Source organism: Ascaphus truei, chromosome 3 (genome assembly GCF_040206685.1).
Source record: "Ascaphus truei isolate aAscTru1 chromosome 3, aAscTru1.hap1, whole genome shotgun sequence".
Classification (NCBI taxonomy): Eukaryota; Metazoa; Chordata; class Amphibia; order Anura; family Ascaphidae; genus Ascaphus; species Ascaphus truei.
The window spans coordinates 8582019-8599336 of record NC_134485.1 but is presented as its reverse complement, the minus strand read 5'-3'; the positions used below and the strand labels follow the sequence as shown (position 1 = coordinate 8599336).

Genomic DNA, 17318 nt, shown 5'->3' with positions numbered 1-17318 from the left:
ACACATTTTATAAATAAAGAATATAAGTACAATTTGAATAGACATCATTCACTAAAACCCAGAGTAGGATAAGAAACGTTGAAAAATTCCTTACCTTAAGCACAGCCCCAGAGTAAAAATATAAACAGGCGGGTACAGTAACAGTCTCTCTTGCAGATTGAGGAAGTGAAACAAATTAATCATGAATAAACAACTTTGCAGATGGTTCACGATACTATTTATGATATTTACAGTAGAAAGTTGATACTCATAGACCCATGTTCACTGCAATAAAGTAGCATGACTCAGGTGTGTACAGATTGCGCTATGTCACCCAAGGTACTGGCTGTGCTGTACAATACGGTATCAGTGACACTTCCTTACGCTGCCATAGAAAGGCTAGTCCAGTATTTCTCAGGAGGGGTTCCCCAGGCATTCCTATAGAGTTCCCCGCCCTGCAATATTCAAGTCATTTGAAAATTGTACCAAATACTGAAGAATTTACAATGCATCTGATCCCAGACGCGCAATTAGAGAGGGTTGGGGTTCCTTACAATGCATCTGATTTCAGAAATGCTATTAGAGAGGGTTGGGGTTCTTTACAATGCATCTGATCTCAGACACGCTATTAGAGAGGGTTGGGGTTCCTTACAATGCATCTGATCTCAGACGCGCTATTAGAGAGGGTTGGGGTTCCTTACAATGCATCTGATCTCAGACATGCTATTAGAGAGGGTTGGGGTTCCTTACAATGCATCTGATCTCAGATACGCTATTAGTGAGGGTTGGGGTTCCTTACAATGCATCTGATCTCAGACACGCTATTAGAGAGGGTTGGGGTTCCTTACAATGCATCTGATCTCAGACGCGCTATTAGAGAGGGTTGGGGTTCCTTACAATGCATCTGATCTCAGACACGCTATTAGAGAGGGTTGGGGTTCCTTACAATGCATCTGATCTCAGATACGCTATTAGAGAGGGTTGGGGTTCCTTACAATGCATCTGATCTCAGACTCGCTATTAGAGAGGGTTGGGGTTCCACAGAATTTCATAATATAATTATAGGAATTCTTAACAACAACAAAAAAGGTTGAAAATCACTGGGCTGAGATCTGCTACTTTGCATTTTCAGGACTGTGCTTAATGCAGGGAATTGAGCAGCATATTTAAATTGTATAATGTACTATATAATTTCCCATTTTCATTTTAACTACGGTATTTAATAAAGAGCTTGTTTTGGTCACACTTATTAAGAAATAATTATCCATTTGTTCAGCATTTCTAAACTCTACATTGTTTAATATTTGTTTTTATAGAGAGGTTTGGCTTGCCACCCCCACATATAATTTTGGGGGTTTGCGGCAGGCTCTTTCATACAGTATTTGTACTACAAATTTAACTGGTCCTTTTTCAAAGGACGGACTAAAAAAAACACAATTCTCTTCAATGGAAGCTAGAAAACAGGACAGGCCCAAACTGTTCGGAATGCTTGGATGGAGGATCTGACCTTAGAGCTCACTATTAGTTTGAAAGCAAAAGGGGTGATGTGAATCCAAGCCGTCTCCTGCCATAAATCACATTTACATTGTTAACCTGTCTGCTGTAATTATGCAGAGATTATAGGGTTAATCCGTTCTAGATCCAACGTGAGCTAATTCAACTGACATATTTAAAGGGTTTCATCTGGGTGATTTTTTACCCAAATCTGACACCTTTATGTATTTTTACTTATTTTGTTAGAAAGTTTGGGAGGGGTTTAATTCCATCTGGCTGCTCCCTTTGTGTGATGTCACTGTGTGATGTCACCGTGTGATGTCAACGTGTGATCAGTAAGTCCTTGTACAGCCGGAGTCCCCCCTCCCCCCTTATCTTTATTGTCTCTCTGATAAGGGCAAGGTGGTGTAAGGGGACAGAAAACGTGATTAACAAACACTACCCCATTCAGAGACCCCCTAAGAAATTCAGCCTGTAACTAATTTCCAAGAATAAGAAATTAGCCAAATCTTTGCTATTAGCATGGTTATATTTGTTTAGGGAAGCCAGGTGGGCTTTGTTTTATATACAAAGGTATGTTTTATGGACGAGAATGTGGGATTGCACCTTTAAGTGTGAAATTTGTATTATTCTAGTCCTACCTATTTTTTCTGCCAAAATAAAAAAATCACCTTTTAAAATAAATTTTGTTTATCAACATTTAAGGTGCGGGATTTTATAGCTATTTTACAGTATTAAGATCTCCTGATTGGGTTTTTATGTGCCCATTATTCTCATTTCTACAATCATACCAAGTGCTTAATTTAATTATGAGTTCAGTGAGTACTGAGAAATGTAATTAAAATGTGCAGGATAATGGGAATTACTGCTCTAATATCAGTGTACTGTATGTGTGTACTAATTGCCCTGTTTAATAATAATGTACATCATATAGAGTGGATATGGGATCATAATAATCACGCTGGTAAACATAACACATTAAACTACCCAAGAGGAGGTGAAAAGACACATGAAAGGTGAGGCTACATAGACAGTCCTAACTAGGAAAAAAAAAAAGTGACCAAAGGAAGGTGGCATATATATATATATATATATATATATATATATATATATATATATAGATATATACGCACACACGCACACTATATGTGTATATATATATGTGTGTGTATATGTTAAATGTAGCGCATTGACACTTAAAATCAAATATAATTATTTTTACTTTTTTTATGGTAAACTAAAGCTTGTTACCATCTCTTTATGGAATGTATTTTGGTGATAAGACTGTTTGTCCGTCCTCTATATCAAAGGTGGGTTCTGGCCTTTGTTTTATCCATTCTGTGCGCAGTCTTTCCGAGACCTCATCAATCCGATAACCACAGGCAGGCGATGTGCTAGACGTCGGCGAACGCGGCGAGAAACAAAGCACCTCATACACTTACCTTGGCCCCCTGCAGATGCAGTTACCAGAACGCCCTCCCACTGTCTCTGTACGTTCTCCCTACCTACCAGTTAGATTGTAAGCTCTTCGGAGCAGGGACTCCTCTTCCTAAATGTTACTTTTATGTCTGAAAGCGTTTCTTCCCATTATGTGTTATTTATATCTTATTATTTATACGATTGTAACTATTACTGCTGTGAAGCGCTATGTACATTAATGGCGCTATACAAATAAAGACATACATACATACATACACACATACACATACATACACACACATACATACATACATACATACACATACATACATACACACATACACATACACATATACACACACATACATACATACATACATACACATATACACATACATACATACACATACATACACATATACATACATACACACATACATACACATACATACATACACACATACATACATACACACATACACATACATACATACACACACACACACATACACCTGCATGTATTTTTATTACAGGCTGCAGATAAGTAAAGCGTTTAGACGAAGGGGGATTGAGTCTTTGTAAGGAAGACGATTATGCGAAATATTCTGGGACTGGCCCATTGAGAGGCATCGTCACCCAGTTCAAAATGTACCCAATGAGTAACTCAGGGAGAGGCGGGCTCCAGTCCAACTGCAAGCAAGGTGTGCTGCTGAAAGAGAAGGTATGCTGTGCTGCTATTGGCTGGGATCTGTGTCTGTCACTGATCAAGAGAAGAGGGGGGAAGGGGGCAGGTAAACTGAGACCTGTTTTCTGTTGTGAACCTGGACTTCCTTGAAAGACACCAGTGGCTTTCTGCTTAGATAACGTGCTCACCTGGTGGACCTGGACTTGAGGAGTGGGGACCATGAGGACACAGAGGAGAGGATGTGTAACGTTTATTCTGTGTGCAGGTGAGTTATTTAATGGCGATACCTGCAGGATTCAGCGCTGGGAGACGGCCAGGGAAGGTATATTCTCTCTCTTCTCCCTGCCCCTCCCCATGGTTCCTCTTTCCCTCCCTCCGTCTGCTCAGTTTGTTCACAGGTAGAGTTACAAGTACCCTGCTGGTAACCATGCTACAGGAGTGTTTCAGTATTTACTTGATGCGATAAAACAGGGCTGCCCAACTCCAGTCCTCAAGGGCCACCAACAGGTCAGGTTTTCAGCATATCCCTGCTTTAGCACAGGTGGCTCAGTCTTCGACTAGCCAACTCCCAGTCTTCGAGGGCCACCAACAGGTAAGGTTTAAGCATATCCCTGCTTCAGCTCAGGAGGCTCAATCAGTGTCTGCCATCGACTGAGCCCGATTGATCCACTTGTGCTGAAGCAGGGATATCCTGAAAACCTGACCTGTTGGTGGCCCTTTAAAGCCTGGAGTTGTCCACCCCTGGGCTAAGTGGACCTCTGTGCCCAGGGTTGCTTTTTTGTTTGGGGGTTACATTCCAACACGACCATTCCTTGCAGCTTTTCAGTTTCCTGCTCCCCCTTTTAACCCCTTCAGTCAGCAGGGCAAGCACAGCACCGTAGCGTTTGCAATGCGTTGCTGCTCCTCCGGCAGCCGAGGGGGGGTTAATGTCAAGGAGGGAGAGGCACAAGAATTAAAGCTTCACTAGGACCTGGACAGCCAGGCACCAGGATAAGTGTGAACGTTGGGCTTTCCTTGCCCAAAGAGCTTACCCACTATCGTGGTAGCCAAAAATAGCCGGGTGGTTTCAGCTTATAATGTGTTATATTTGTGCTAAAATTTTTTTATATATATATATATATATATATATATATATATATTTATATTATATATATTTATTATATTAGATTTACTTTTTACAACGCTTTCCAAAAGCCGGGCTGCTTATGCTGGGGCTGGGGCTTTACTCCCCATGTACTGTAATTGCTGCCCTCATCCATCTTGAAATTGCTTGGAGGCAGAGTTATTAGCAGAGCAAATGGGACAGACATGGTGACAATTTGGCACAGGTCCTTCAATTATTTGCCTTTCCAGCGCTGGCTTTCATGTGTCGTGATATAGCTCATGCAATGCAACGGAACTAATGGTTGCAATTGTGCCCATTCTGACTCTCCTGTGCAAACCATATTCGTTATCCTCCCAGCTACGACAGATTAGTTATGTGGGTGTAATGGGTGTATCCCCCCAATCGCAGATGTGGGTGGTGCCAGGAATTACATGTTACCAGGTGTGGGGCGTTTACCTGCAGGTTCACAGGAGGCCTGAGCCTCCGCTTACTGGGAACCTGGGGTGCTTCTCCGGAACGTTCTCTCGTCGGTCAGAGCCTCCACCTATGTAGGATTCTATAGGAATGTAGAATGGCCCTCACATAGGAACCCACCCAGAAACCACATACACCAGGGTTATGGCTAAAAGGTTTACTGAGCGAGCAACAGAACACACAGTTTCATAATATAACAGTGCAACAAGATCAGCATACACAAAAGTATATAGGCCACCCTCTGCCACAAGCTGGCGGCTATAACCTTGCCCCTAACTGGGCTGTAACCTTCTTAGCCCCTAACTGTGCTATAACCCCGCACCCCCTACCCAGAGTCCAAGCCCACCCAAGTGTGTGAACAGGCCTGTCACATGTGAGGAACAAGATAACGATAACGTTGGTGCACGTGTGTAACGGGTATTCTCTCTATCCCAATCACAGATATAGTGTGTGTGGGTGGAAACCAATGTGTTACCAGGTGTGGTGCATATACCTGTAGGTTCATAATAGGCCTGAGCCTCCGCTTGTTGGGAGCCTGGGGTGAGTCCTTCAGCTCGATCTGGTTTACAGCGCCTCCACCTGTGTAGGGTTCTAGGACGATCCCACCCTGGATATAGTCTCTATCTCTTTGGGCACAGACTTAAGCCCAAGTCTATCCTCGGGGAGCGCTGTGTCCCTAACTAACACTAGTACTAAGGTGGCAGGGTCCCTAACCTAGGGCCTGTCCCTGTAGCACCACAAACTGTAAGGGGCTCTGGACCTAACTGGGGCCTAGGGGGCTGCTGGCCTAATGCAGCCCAATGCACTCACCTCCTTCCCCTAGCTCTTCCTGGTCCTGACTAACGTGGGCTCCTTCAGCTCGCGAAATGTATAAAAAATCTCCTCTGCAGTGAGATTCTAAGCCCTATTGGCTCCCTGGCGTCACATGGGGTCCCCTAAGGCTCATGGGACTCGTTGTCCCGTCCAAGAGCCTTCCCTGGTATGCTAGGGTTTCGCGGGCTGCTACTGCGCATGCGCAACTCGTCTGGGCCGCCGGAGCCTACTGCGCATGTGCCAACTATTCAAGATGGCGGCGCCCTGCACGTGAGCCACCGGGAGCCGTAACAACACGATCGCGGCCCTAACAACTGGCCGCACGCGTCCCCGGCAACCTCCGCACTCCTTCCCATCCGCCCCCCCTCCTGCAACCGCCGACGGGTCCGCCATGGGGCTCGGCGGCACCCGCGATCGCCAGCAAGGTGAGGAGGGGGGGGCGACAGGCAGAGGGAGACCTGGCTACAGGTGTAAATACCTGGGTGTCTTCGCAAAGGTTCTACCGGCGCCGCTTGGTCCAGCGCTGATCTGTACCTCCGCGTGGGATGGGGTCCAGCCGGACGTCCCACCGTAATGACAGTCTCTAGATCAGCAACACAGCACACAGGGACATGCGGCAACACTATCACTGGGTCCCTGCACTAAGGAACTGCAGTGGACACTATCACTCAGTCCCTGCCTAACACACAGCTGAAGGGGCACAGGGTCCTTACCTAAGGGCTTGTCCCTATGAACATCCACCCTCACTAGTGGGGGAGTCAGGGCCTCAACTCTAGCCCGGGGTATTTCTGGCCTAGGGCAGAAGCTCGCAGCTCTCTGCCCCCCTTCCTTCCCCAACTGTCTCTTCAGTCTGACTGACTTCCTGCACATTGCCCATACAATGATTCTACTCTCTGCAGGGGAAGCTGCAAACACTATTGGCTGCCTGCAATCATCTAACTCACCTGCCTCTAAGCCTGCTGGGAGTTGTAGTTCCCTGTGAGGCTTTTTCCTATGAGGACCGCGTGGGTTGCTGGCTAATGGCGGCCATTGCCTCTCTTCCTGCACTACCTGTAATGGCCACCGCAATGCCTCCCTGCGCTTGCGCAAAATATTGGGGCCCGCGGCGCCTCACGCGCTCTTCCGCTCCTCTCCTACTGGTACTAAGATGGCCACCGTGGCTATCTGCGCATGTGCGACCCTCCGCATGCACGAGCATCCCCAAGGTGGCGACGCCAACCAACATGGTGGCACCCTCCTGCGGAGGTGCTCCGGTGCCTCCCGCCACCTCCAAGATGACGCCTGATAGTGCCCGCGCATGCACGAGCCTTCGTGCATGCGTGAGCACCAGGACCCCGACGGCGCCGGCCAAGATGGCGCGCCAACCGGGAGAAGTCGCTGTTCCCTTCCCCCACTGCCACAGAGGGGGCAAGGGAAAATCAGGGGAACCGGGGGTGAATTACATAGGCATATCGGATAGATGTCGGTATATCGGATAGATGCCGGTATATCGGATAGATGCCGGTATATCGGATAGATGCCGGTATATCGGATAGATGCCGGTATATCGGATAGATGCCGGTATATCGGATAGATGCCGGTAGATCGCCTTGAAGCAGAACACTGCACATTCGTTTTCCTTTTTTAGTTCAAGTTTTGTCTTGAGTTACTTTGGTTCAGGGCTGTCCATCTCTATACGATGCCGAATCCAGGAACCTGTTCTGTAAATATCTTGCAATGTAACCTTCGGTACCATAAGGGCACAGGTGAAAAACGTGAGCTTGGTCAATGTCACATGGAGCGAAAACTGGGGTTTGAACAGCGCTTTTCCACTTCAAAGACTTAACTACAGGGCTATATGCGAAAAATTCAGTAGGTTGGAAGCCCCAACGTGGTGCTGAAGGGAAGAGGTGTCACTGCTCCATATAACAGTTCGATACGGTCAGAACTCAAATATTATTCAGAAGCACAACATTTGAATGACGACCTACTTCTGTAAGTAACACTGCCCAGGAATATCTGAAGTTTACAGGGGCTGTTCCATTTAGCAGATAAGAAGGTAGACGATGCATCATTGAAATTGGCTTGGTTAATAAGATTCTCGCTTACAATGAGAACTTCAATTCTTTGTGTCTATGAAAAGCTGATTTCTCTCCCCCTCCCACCCCCAAACCCTGTGACTTAAAAAATGTTGCTTATTGCCCTTAAACTTCAGCTGTTTGCCTTATTACTATATTATTATGTTACTTCCCAGTGCAAAGAACAAACCTGGGATGAATTTTAAAGCTTCCACAAACAGTCGTCGAATCTGGTTACCATGGAAACATTAGGATTAACCCGCATGGTGCCATATGGAACCATTTCGGTGTTGGTGGGTTCAATGAATTAAACTATTCATTGGACCATTAGCACAGTGTTTTCTTGCAACGTGGGCTGCTGTTATCCCTTGGGTTCTGCGGTCATCCCTACAGGGGTCCCTGCAAATTTCAGGTCATTAGAAAATTGTACCAAATACAGAATAATGTATAATGCATCTGATATCTGACGTGCTATTAGAGAGGGTGGGGGTTCCTTACACTGTATCTGATATCTGACGCGCTATTAGAGAGGGTGGGGGTTCCTTACACTGTATCTGATATCTGACGCGCTATTAGAGAGGGTTGGGGTTCCTTACACTGTATCTGATATAAGACTCGCTATTAGAGAGGGTGGGGATCTGCAGAATTTCACAATATAATTATAGGCTTCCTTAACCAAAAAAAGGTAAAATCCCCTGCGCTCACATGCACAGTAGTTTCACTGCCTTCGGCGTGGATAGTAATTCTCCAATTCATTGAATGCTGCTTCTCGCAGGACTCTCTCTCGTCACTCTCTCTCGTCACTCTCTCTTTTTGGGGGATCCAATTACAGCATGTCCTAATCAGGTGGCCAAGCACTTCCTGTCACTGTGAAACTCTGCTGGATTCCAGCCCTGAAGGTGCGGGGGGGGGGGGGGGGGGGAAAGGGGGGAGAGAGGCGAGCTTTCACTCAAACCGGACAAACCGGTTTCTTCTTTCGCACCCATTCAACTCTGCTTGTACCACAGGCAAAGCACAGGATACAACATTCCCCCCAAATCTCTCTGTACTACAGTATATTCTGTAACCCCATCAGGACCAGGAAGGGCTGAGATGCATTGTGGGGCCGTGGCTCTGACTCAATAGGCCCTCAGGAAGTTAATAATAAAAAGTTGTGCGTGTAAATCTGTTTTCTGTCACCCTCTCCCATTCCGTCGGGTGTCCACGTGTTACCAGCTTCTGCTTTTTGAACATCACAGTGTTGATGGCCGAGCTACATTTCAAACCCACCTGCTCGTGTGACCGAGACGCACCCTGAAAGAAAGCACTTTGAGACGGTAGAACGCAGCCATACTCAGTAATGTCATGTTCATATCCTGGGCTGTGGTCATGAGCTAGAGGAATAAGCATTACCACCATGATTCTTCCCCCCCCCCCCCCCCTCTCAACAGGTCAGGTTTTCAGGATATCCCAGCTTCAGCACAGGTGACCTGTTGGCGGTGGGGGAGATTGGAGTTGAGAACCCCTGATTGAAGGGATATGCTTGGCTGCAGTGTTAAGCAGATCTCCGCTGCAATTGTTCAGGGTCCTAGCTGTATACAGGGTTGTGTATATTATAATTCTTACTATACAAAAACGTCACCTTGTCCCCCCCAGTGTTCCTGCTCTGCCCCAGATTCCTTTTCTGACTTCACTGCCTTAATCGGCACACTTCTTCTTCTTTCCTTCACCTTCTCTTAGGCTAGGTCCCAGCTGCAGGGACAAGAGCTGCCCCTCAATGGGGCCGGCCCCGCTACCCACCTTTCCCGCCGCGTTAGGCGAACAGATTTCTCTGAAGACAGGAAATCTGTGCTCACAACTTGCGATGGAGCGCTGGCCACGCCCCCTCGGCCGTTCAGCCAATGAGGGTGAACCTGCCGGGTAGTGTCATGGCCGCGCCCCCGCCACACCCCTGTGACGCCCCCCTCCAGCTCACCGGGGATCTCGGCTGCCAGCCTGGCAGGCGCGCGTGCAGCGCCGACACCGGGGCCTTAGGCCATGCGTATAGAGCTCGCGACGGGACGGGTGACATCACCCGTCACTGCTAGCGAAAGTTATATTTCGCTTTGCGGCAGCGTCGCGGGCGTACTGGCATTTGATTGGTTCAAGGGCTGTCACATGAGGCGACAGCCCTTGAAAAATCAAATGCCAGCTTCCAAAATTCGCGACGTCGCTCCGACGCATTGTCGCCGTCGTGCTTACTATAAGTGCACGCGGCGGCGGCGGCAATGCATTTGTTTTTGGGCGCCGTCGCCCGTCGCGGGCACTATACGCACGGCCTTACTTGGGCCTGAGACATTGTTACACGCCTATCCTATCCCAAGCAGCATTACCTCCAAAATTACCTCAAAAAATAAATAACAATCAGCAGCGTAGCTGTAACCCTGCCTGTCTGTCCCTACGGAGGTTACATGGGATAGGCTCTGTATTTGGCTCCCCCGTGTATTGCCTTATCAGGGTGCTGGGTCCCTGCCGCTGGGTGCTGGAGAAAGGATGGGTGCCAGGACGTTTGTAATGCTGAATAAGATGGTCTTTATTTACATTGCATAGTAGTACCATTTCTTCCCCAGCTGCATTACTGCATTCCCGGAGAGGCACATTCCTTCAACAGTTGTAGTATTGGCGGAGACATACAAGATAGCTTCTTTCTCTTGTTACTTGTCCTCACAATACTTCCTGGGTCCCTGCTTGGGCTACCCCTTTATCTCTTTGGTCAACAAGACCTTAGTTATATAACTTACTCTGACCATCCTTGTAGTAGTGCTTCGGTGCTAGGATGGCAGCGGGGATCCCTTTCTCTTGAGCCCCACCTTGTACTCCCCAGGGATGCTCACAGCATGAGGGTGTCCATGAACACAAGGCACTATTCTTTTCCTCTCGTTACTAAGGAGATCTGTATCTCTTCTGCCCATCCCATATGCATGTTTCAGTGCTGGGGTGGCAGAGGTAAGTCCTCTTTTTTTTTTTTTTTTTTTTTTAAGGGTGCTCCACCCATTATTCCCTGGAGATACTCTCCATGGAATGAGTCAAACGAGTTCCATATTACTGCTTCTCCATGCCAGTCCCAAGGCTACTATTTGGGTAACCCCTAGGGTACCCAGGCCGCCCTTATGGGAGCCTGTACTACTCTGCTTCTCCAATTCTAAGGAGCCTATCTTCAGAGTGTACTTCCCTATCTGTAACACAAAGAAGTGTTACTACTTATTTACGTTTCTATATACAGATGAGACCACTCCACTGTCACTCCTCCAGGGGTCTCGGGGTAGTGTTCTTCTCCCCTCCTATTTACAACCTCTCTCCCACTCCCTCTCTCTGGGCAGAAAAGGGGCGGAGCTTAGCCTCTGCTGAGTCACCCTAGACCAGGTGACCCATCCATCATATTTCAGAAGCAGGGAGTGGCCGCGCCCCCCCCCCCTTACCTTGAATGAGGCATCAAATGATGCTGCGGTAACCACGTCACATGACCCCGCGGTCTCATTTTGTCGCCATGTGGACGCGAGGTCTGGTAAGTGAATTTACAGAGGCTCGCGCTGAATAGCACGGGGCCTCTGTAACCGCTGCGCCCCCCCCCCTAAAATCTGTCATGCGCACCCCTGCCTTAAAGCTAAGCAACTGCTGTATTTATTAAAACAATATTAATGGCAAGAGGCAGTGCCATTTTAAGTTGTTTATAAATTCATAGTCTGCCCATTGGAGACGAACATTTTCTCCCAGACTCCTTCACTCAGTGCTACCTTATCACCACTCCCTTCTCATCTGTATCTGCTGCGCCTCCTTCCAATTAGAGGTAATCCCTCCTAGAACCAGCATGTGACGAATATAACGGGCACTGCTGGGGGCTATTTGAAAACATAGTGTCATTTTATTCATGTAATTCTGAATAAAATTACTTTATTTAGTCAACCGACCCCCTCCCGCCCCGCAGTGCCTGTTCTACTTTTTAGTTCCTGATACGTCCCCACCTTCGTGGCTTACAGTGCACCCGTGGCAGTTATCATCATACGTCTGTGTGCACCCATCTTCGTATTTAAGGGCGATCAGTGTCTCTCAGGAATGTGACATCCAAGTGTATTTTTAAATGTAATTTTTTTTAACATGGTGAGAGAACCTATTTGTGTAATATCAGTGTGTGTTTGTGAGTTTGCACAGTCTGAGCCTCCGGCCACCCTCCCCTTTTATTTCCATTAACTGCTAATTACAGGATGGACAAAGGGTTAAGAAAGACTGGAATTAAAGCGCCCTTCCATTGGGAGGTGCCTGATATATGCCATTGGTAATTCATTATCAGAAACAGGAGGCACATTTTTGCTTTTAGCATGCTTAGATTGCTAAACCATTTACAAATTAAATTGAAATAGTGCCTGTTCGCCCAGTTGTGATCGTGCAGAGTAAGTGAGTACTTCAGTATTGGGTAATGCAGAGTAAGTGAGTACTTCAGTATTGGGTAATGCAGAGTAAGTGAGTACTTCAGTATTGGGTAATGCAGAGTATGTGGAGTACTTCAGTATTGGGTAATGCAGAGTAAGTGAGTACTTCAGTATTGGGTAATGCAGAGTAAGTGAGTACTTCAGTATTGGGTAATGCAGAGTAACTGAGTACTTCAGTATTGGGTAATGCAGAGTAAGTGAGTACTTCAGTATTGGGTAATGCAGAGTAAGTGAGTACTTCAGTATTGGGTAATGCAGAGTAAGTGAGTACTTCAGTATTGGGTAATGCAGAGTAAGTGAGTACTTCAGTATTGGGTAATGCAGAGTAAGTGAGTACTTCAGTATTGGGTAATGCCTTTTTCATTTGGACTAAATCTATATTATAAGACCTGATCTGGAATCTCTGTATTGCCGACCTGCGGAAGAGGGAGAACTCTCAGAAGCTTGTCTTGTATGATCTGTTGTTAGTCCAAATAAATATATCACCTAATACTGAAGTACTCATTTGCTCTGCACTAAATACTTTGCAAAAGATTGTTGTTTTTGCCAGCTATTTTTAACCCCTTTAAAGCCGTTATAACGTAACCCAGGGGCGGCCAATTCCAGTCCTCAAGTGCCACCAGCAGGTTGTGTTTTCAGGATATCCCTGCTTCAGCACAGGTGGTGCAGTTCAAGACTGAGCCATCTGTGCGAAAGCAGGGATATCCTTAACCTGCGAAAAGAAACAAAAGTGCGCAACCCAAAAGAGACCAAATTGTGTTAAAAGAACTATGTCTATACTGTGAAAAACCTCTAAATTGAGTGAACCCTCCTTAATAAACAATTAAAGACAATATTTCAGGCACAACCCTACTGTGGAAGTGATAACAAATATAACCATACAAAACCGTTGGTTCGTTGCGTTTGCTGCTACAGTTAAAGAGTGGCTCAACACTCCAATGAGTCTTTTAAAAAAGACAAAAAACAAGCGCAAAACGCAAATAGTGAAGTATATCAAAATTAGTTTTAGTGTTTAAAAAGGGTAAGTATTCTGCGTACATCAGAAAAATAGAACATATGCATTTCGTGTAATAATACACGAGTTACCACATAGTTCACGACAGGACACACGATGGAAGGGAACGCCTCAGGTAAGTGGACCTCCGCGCACTCCAGGTGTTGTCTGGCTCTTTGGTAGTAGTCGATCACCAGTATCCAAACCGTCTCAGGTACACTCTCATTGTAGTCTCCGTGACGATGAAGGGAAGTCTGTATTCCAAACAGGACACACTATGTGTGTATTAGGACAGAGTCTCTAAGTCCATAGATGTATGCTAATAGCGGGTAAACCACCGCAGCGTGTCCGCATCCACGCCTCACAGTCCGTCGATCTGCAGTGACGTCACTCCTCGCGCATATGTGTGACGTTACACAAAGTGCGTACCTCCAACGGGAGACACCCGGCAGGATATCTCGTGTACACAATAACACGAAAAATGGCATATAAAAGTAACAATAAAAGTAGTAATCCTACGCGTTTCGTAGCTAGAGTGCTACTTCTTCAGGGATAAAATCATTGTCATTACCCATGTCGCTATATACCAGCACCACCTCACACATTGGACCTCAAGTCTTAATTATCTGACCAATCAGGTGCATTGGAATAATTAACAGGGTATGGCATTGAATTATACGGAAATACATTTAAACAACACAACTTTAATAAAATGCAGAAAAAACAGGATATTCAGCGCTCGTGCTGTGTGATGGTGTGGATGATCCCTTTGCAGCATGTACATAAAGCGTCTCCCCAGAAACTCTCAAATCTAGGTGAAGCCCCCTTAGAAAGGGGGGAAGGCACCCTGAAATACAAGATAATAAAAAATGCACAAATGCGCACCAGGGATTAGTGGAAAGTAATTTATTAAAAATACACAAAAACTGAGGGGATCCAACCCCACCTCAGAACAGCTGTGCAGCTGGACGGCTAAGTACTACCCAGGAGAACACCTAATGGTGACTAAACCCTAAGCTGGAAACCGCCATAGGGTTGGGCACTGGCAAGGGGAAACGGAGGTCCTGACGAAGTACTTGGTACGAAACGCGTAGAGGTCACGACAGGTCATCCTGCGCGTGTATGCTGGTAAGCTGAGACTGAGCCTGCAGGAGACAGCAGCGGTTTTATCCATCTCCGCGGTGCCGAGATCCGGATCCTGTGCAGACACCGCGAGTCTGCTGACTGTCTCAGTGTGAGTGTCCGTTTCCCCTTGCCAGTGCCCAACCCTATGGCGGTTTCTATACAAATCTGTTGATAAGTTGTTTGCATGTTTGTTTTTTTCTTTCATGTTTTTTATATAAATTTTACTGTATTTGTATACTGTGCAGCTTAGGGTTTAGTCACCATCAGGTGTTCTCCTTGGTAGTACTTAGCCGTCCAGCTGCACAGCTGTTTTGAGGTGGGGTTGGATCCCCTCAGTTTTTGTGTATTTTTAATAAATTACTTTCCACTAATCCCTGGTGCGCATTTGTGCATTTTTTATTATCTTTAATAAAATGCAATACAAGTAAGAATATAAAAATCTGTAAAGGAAAAAGATATAACATTAATCATACAAAATACATTGTTGCACAAACGAAAATTGGATCACTACGCTTGTTCAATGGATCTAATTCGCGGCCACAATAGTGTACCCTCAATCAACATATAGTTCAATAAAAGGACCAGACATCTAAATCTTCATTTAACCCTTTCGGGGCCATACAATCCAATTTATGTATCCAATAAGATTCCTGAGCAGATAGTGCTTTGAGTCTATCACGGTCAAGGAGTTTACTAGCCTGTTTCAAAAAAGTATCATTGTTACTGCAGTTCCTTCGTAGTCGCATGAACTGTCCTCCTGGGATATTCTTAATCCATGTATTCTTAGGGTTACTTGTGGCCATCAATAGATTGTTAGTATCTTAGATTTAGATCTAAATAGTCAATAGCCATGCTATCTGTATGGTGTGTAAACACCAAATTGTAATCATGGTTTACACACCATACAGATAGCAGAGTATTGTGTAACGTTAGCAAGATACTGCTCAAATATCCGTCTTCCGGCATAATTGCAAGTGACTGTGAATCACACTTGTAGTTTCATTGACATCACTGCCGTGTCCCACCAGCTGTCTGCAGTTTCACTTGAGCTGCTGTCTATTTCTGTAAATGAGTGACAAAGGTTAATAAAATGCTGTATAAAACCCAGGACGTTTACAGCAGCAATTCCGACTACATGAAATTGTACTTTTTTTTTTTTTAATTCACTTTTATTTACATAAGTGGAACCAGAGGTCTCTCCGAAGCTGGAAGTGCCGTTTCCAACGCCGGGGTTCCCTGGATCTTGAGATATTTAATGGTGTGCTGCCTCCTGGGAAACAATATGGCTGCCAAATATCGTGGGACCCACAGGCCAATTGGAAGCTGACATCCATCAGTGGTTGCTTCCTATTGGTCGGCAGCGGCGCCCATGTTGGCTTCTCAATGAAGTGCACCAGCATGGAAAGCTGTAAACTGAGCATACCTGAAGTTGGGGGCAATCCAAGCAGCTTACATTCTATCTATTTATTTATTTCTTAATATATGCAGCCTTAAATTACCTTTCCTGAAAACTAATGACCTAAACTGCCGATTTGATTCATTCTCCCGTGATTGATTAGCAAAATCCTGCTTCCCAGAGTTCACTAAATGGCCGCCTTTCAGTTTCAAATCAATCCTTCAGTGTGTAACTCAGCAGCTACAACATATCCTTATATTACTACGGTAACATTATTTATTGTTGCAGTTTTCAGCTCAATTTGCTGGGAACATTGGCAACAAATGATCACAAACAGGAAAGTGTTGCAAAGATCTTGCACTGCTGAGAAAGTGTTAAAAAAACTTCTATAGCAATCAAAGGATTATCAGTATATTAAAACTCATTAAAAGTGTGTGGGGGAGGAGAGGGGGGCCTGGCTGCAATTATGTAATCGAAACTTCTTTTCCCCCCTTTTATTTTGTTTTCTGCTGTAGTAGGGTTATCTATCTATTTATTTATGTTATAAGTAATTTTTACACTTATTTGGCTGCATAATCGCGTCTCCGTTACTTGATCACTGCAGCCGCTGTCCCTTTTTTGCTTCTTCACTCTGACAATTGTAATGACAAACTAACTTTAATACTGCAAATCGGGTCCGAACCGGAGGCTCTGGCAGCTTTTCTGACCCAGATCGCACAACTTCCCAGTTTCATGCCGAACACACAGGTTTTGTCCCGTGATGGTGCCGCCCCTCCACCATTCTGCTCTGTTCCTAAGGGCATGGTTTTGGGAAGTGGGGTGATTGTGAGACCGATTCTGGTTCTGGCTCCGGCCCACACACTGACTCGCACTTTTATGGGTTTCCTTCTACGAACACCGGAGGCGAATGAAGAAAGTAAAGTCTTACAGTCCTCCCAAAAAGAGATTTTAATGAGCCAGAAATAACCCGTTTGGGGTGGAGATTGCAGCCTTTATCAAGGTGAGGGTTAACCATTACTGTAAAAAGCCAGGATTTATACCCCACCCTTTCCCCCAAACCTATCCTGCTTCCTCCTACTGCCGGCGTTCGCCAGGCGCCGCCCCTGTGGTCACGTCAGAACTCTCTCTAGGGCCTCTCTCTACTGGCACTCTTCTGCCTCTCCCCCGCCGGGCCTCTCTCTACTGCTTCTCCCCAGCCGGGCCTCTCTCTACTGCCTCTCCTCCTCCGGGACTCTCTTTCTGCCAATCCCCAGCCGGGCCTCTCTCTACTGCCTCTCTTCCTCCGGGCCTCTCTCTACTGCCAATCCCCTGCCGGGCCTCTCTCTGCTGCCT

The 17318-nt window shown here is 46.0% G+C and overlaps 1 protein-coding gene across 1 annotated transcript in view; it reads left to right on the top strand.

The window, feature by feature from the left end:
- The first annotated feature begins 3650 nt into the window (after window positions 1–3650).
- The window catches only part of GPA33 (glycoprotein A33), a 46758-nt gene continuing 33090 nt past the window's right edge, over window positions 3651–17318 (top strand). The window contains exon 1 of the mRNA XM_075593600.1: window positions 3651–3842. Within this exon, the coding sequence (XP_075449715.1) occupies window positions 3797–3842 (46 nt within the window). The 5' untranslated portion in view covers window positions 3651–3796. The remainder of the gene's footprint in view (window positions 3843–17318) is intronic.